The sequence below is a fragment of the Bison bison genome, unplaced genomic scaffold, assembly GCF_000754665.1.
Source record: "Bison bison bison isolate TAMUID 2011002044 unplaced genomic scaffold, Bison_UMD1.0 scf7180017864160, whole genome shotgun sequence".
NCBI classification, from domain to species: domain Eukaryota; kingdom Metazoa; phylum Chordata; class Mammalia; order Artiodactyla; family Bovidae; genus Bison; species Bison bison.
Genome location: NW_011494732.1, coordinates 5,723,959 through 5,727,497, shown reverse-complemented (window position 1 = coordinate 5,727,497; position 3,539 = coordinate 5,723,959). Strand labels below are relative to the sequence as shown.

The following is a 3,539-nucleotide window of genomic DNA, read 5'->3' as shown; positions in this document are numbered from 1 at the left end:
GCAGATGGGTGGGCAGGGCACCAGGCGGATGGCGAGGTGGCCCAGGGCGCTGGGGTAGTGCACGCGCATGACGGTGTCGAACACGGTGGCGATGGTGTTGGCGTCTCCCTGCTTGGAGCTGGGGTCCCCGGCGCCCGTGTCCAGGATGGTGCCTCCATGCAACAGCAGCAGCAGCACGTGGATTTTGGAGGGCGGTGCAGCCAGTGGAGGGCTGACCTCATCCTGTGTGGGTAGGGGTGTTGGTGGGGGTCAACTCCCTGGGGACTCAGCTCTGTGCCCGGGCCGAGGCTTCTGTCATGCTGGGGAAAGAGGCCTGTTGAGGCCCAATTACACCCTCTGAAAACCCCGATCTCAGTTCCTCTGCTCCGGGGCCTGGTGCCTGATGCCTCAAGCCCTTCCCCTGGTGGGGGAGGCCAGCTGCTCCTCCCCGTCCGTCCTCTCTGCCTGCATCCCAGCTCCTGGCCGCAGACCTGACCAGGGTACAGAGGACATGGAGAGAGGGGTCTATTCCATCCAAAGCAGAAACTCCACTTCCCATCAAGGGGGCCCAGACAGGGGTTTCTGGGGCTTCTGGCCTTGGGGAGGAGGCAGAAGCTCAGTCCAGTGCGGGCCTTTGGGGTCAACCTGCCCTCTGTGTGTCTGTGTCCAGGCATTGGACAGTCACAGACTCACTTAAGAGGGGCTGGGGTCAGGGACTCAGCCTGGCTGCTCTGCCAACAGCACTGAGCTCTCATTCTATCTATATGGGCTGTCCCTGGACTATGGCCTCCAGGCCCTGCCATTCCCAGACTCTAAGACCAAGGTCCTCAAGAGCCGAGACGTCCAGCAGAGGTAGAGCCCCAGCACCTTAGAACAGAGAGGGCAATGCAGGTATCTCTATTTGAAACCACAACCGCCCCCACCCCACCTCACCATTTGTGAGGAGTCATGCCCCCACCTCTTGCTGCTCAGCCCTGCTTGTGAGGTCCAAGTGAGACTTGCATATATCCAACTGTTCCATTTCGAGACGAGGTGACCCAGAGAGGCCAAGGGACTTATCTAAGGTCACACAGCATGTCAGTGCCAAGCTGGACTGGAACCCAGAGCTTCTACCACCAGCTCAGTGCTCTTCTCCTACCCCAGGCTGTAATCCCAGTTCAGGGGCCTCTCCCTGCCCCCAACTCCTGGTATATGACTGTGGGAGGCCAGAGCCCAAGAGGAGCCACTGCTGAGTACTCGCCATGCCCATGTGATATCAGCGAGTGTGGGGATCGGGGAAGGGAGCTGAAGAGAGGGGCCTCTCCCTAAGGAACCAGCAAGACAGAACAAGGGGCTGAAGCCATCTGGAGGGCCCTAGGGGGTCAGTTGGCCCTGAACTGGGCCATCGGCTGGCAGGAGTGGGCAGCAGCAGGACCCAAGTGTCAATGCAGAGCCCAGGAGAGGGGTGGGCAGCGCGGGTGCTGAGCCCAGCGACCAGTGAGGCCACAGGAACAGATCGGGCTAGACTGGGAGCCTTTGAGCAGCAGAGGGCTTTGGGTGAGAGGAAGGCTGATGGGCGGGCAGTCCTTGGCCCAGAGTGGAAATAAGACTGGGTTGCATCAATCCCCAGGAGGGGCCTGGTCATCAGCCAGTCACGGGCCTTGGGGCCTAGGCAGGAACGCACGCCCAGCAGAGCTTGGGTCCAACTCCTGTCTCTTCCGAGGGCTGCACACGGCTGCCGGGCCTGGGAGGGAATGAACTCATGGCCTGAGGCATGGTGGGGTCATTGGCTGCCCGATGGTCTCAAGGATTAATCAATACAGTCAGGCGAGGGGCTCGTGGAAGGAATATATTTGAGCAGCCTCCTGGTCACCCAGACATACCCCTAGTCACCTGGGATGGGCAGGGCTGGACAGTGGGGGGAGCCTGCCTGGGCCTGGCTGCCAGGACCCAGCACTGACCAGCCCGAGACACAACTTTCCTCCTGTGCAAACTGCTTTCTACCAGGGCATGCCCTGCCTGAGACTCGAACCCTAGTGGGAACAGAGCCCTCGGGAGGCAGGGCCTGGGAGCCAGCTCTGGGGAGCCAGGAGGGCCCCATCAGTGACTCCATAAAGCCGTCCTCCTTCCCTGAGGTTGGGAGAGGAGCTCCGGTTTGGGGGCTGTTGCAAGCAAAGGGATCCGACTCAGGATGGCGGTACTCCAGAACCGGTGCTGGGCCCAAATGCGCATCCACAGGCAGATCCAGAGCCCGAGGCCCCCTTCTGCCCCTCCCGGGCGGTGGGGGGGAGGTGGCTGTCAGAGCTGTGTGCACCAAAGGGGAGGAGGGGGTTCGCTTTGCTTCACTGCCATTAACTTGCAACTGGAAATCAACTCCCCTTGTCCCAGTTACCCTTCTAGAAAAGCCTGCTTCGACCTTAGACCTCAAAGAGAACCCCAAGAGGAGAGGGCAGTGTGGATGCCCTCCCAACCCCTAGTCCAAACTCCCCAGGGGTCCTGAGTCCCCAGGGGTACCATCTCCACCTTGGGCAGCTAGAGGCCAGAGCAGCGCGGTGACCCCACTCCACCCCGGCTCCTGCCCGAACGCAAACAGCTCTGACCGCCCGCAGGTGGAGGAGCAGAAGGGGCGTGAGCTCTGTGCAAAGAACCCCCAAAGCGGACACAGGCACTCTACCAAGACAGCTTTATTGCACACTGAGAGTAGGGCGGCCACGGCCAGCCACATCACTTCTGCCTAGGTGACTTTCGTTTCCTCCCCTTCCATCTTTTTTTCTTCAGGGACTTCAGACAGGTTGAGCACAAGGTGAAGATCTTATTTTTGATCTGGAATTTACAAGTTTCTCATTTTACTCTCCAGGGTCGGAGCAGGGCAAGGCCTTCCCTGGGGGAGCTGCCCTACTGGAGCAGACCCCACTGGTTGTCAGGGACTTCAGAGGGGGTGGGTCCCAGGCCTCTCTCCAGTGGTGCCCAGGCCAGAGTGGACGTGAGGCTGTGGGTGCCAAGTTCTGCCTCCATTGCCCCCTTGGGACTGGTCCTTGGCGCCCTGGCCCCTGCCCCCCGCGGCCCTGGCCCTCTGCCACCTCGGAACTCACCTCGATGATGTTCAGCTGCTCCACGCTGGAGGCCACCCTGAACTCGGGGGCGTTCTGGCGGTACAGACCATCTGCAACACAGATGCGGTGACTGCTGTGAGCAGACAACACCGGACACAGGTCGTGACCGTGACCTACAAGGCCCCCAGTCCCCCGGGTGGCTGGGTGCTCCTTCTCGGGGAGGAGGGCTTGGTCCACTTAGCCGCCCTCCCCAGGCCCTGCTGCCCCCAGCTGGTTACCCTGCGAGTCCTCTGGCTCAGGGCTTTCGATTTTGTCCATGAGATCGTTGGAGTTCCACTTGGTGATGTCCTTGGGGAACATTTCCTCTGAGTCAGACAGGTCCTCTGGGGAGGAAAGAGAGGGGCTTCAGCACCTCGATCAAGGGTGGGGACCTGGGTGGTGTCGATCACTGGGAGGCCCGGCTTCCAGTGGCGGAGGGCCTGGGAGTGACCAGTCCGGGGGGCCCCCATGCTTCTATGGCTCCCGGGG

General features: G+C 61.3%; 1 protein-coding gene across 1 annotated transcript in view; it reads right to left on the bottom strand.

Moving 5' to 3' along the window:
- The window catches only part of PITPNM2 (phosphatidylinositol transfer protein, membrane-associated 2), a 133,186-nt gene that overhangs the window by 15,001 nt on the left and 114,646 nt on the right, over positions 1 to 3,539 (bottom strand). Inside the window, exons 10-12 of the mRNA XM_010841416.1 lie at positions 3,290 to 3,394; positions 3,051 to 3,121; positions 3 to 222 (exon numbers count right to left, since the gene is read on the bottom strand). Coding sequence (XP_010839718.1) covers positions 3 to 222; positions 3,051 to 3,121; positions 3,290 to 3,394 — 396 coding nt within the window. The remainder of the gene's footprint in view (positions 1 to 2; positions 223 to 3,050; positions 3,122 to 3,289; positions 3,395 to 3,539) is intronic.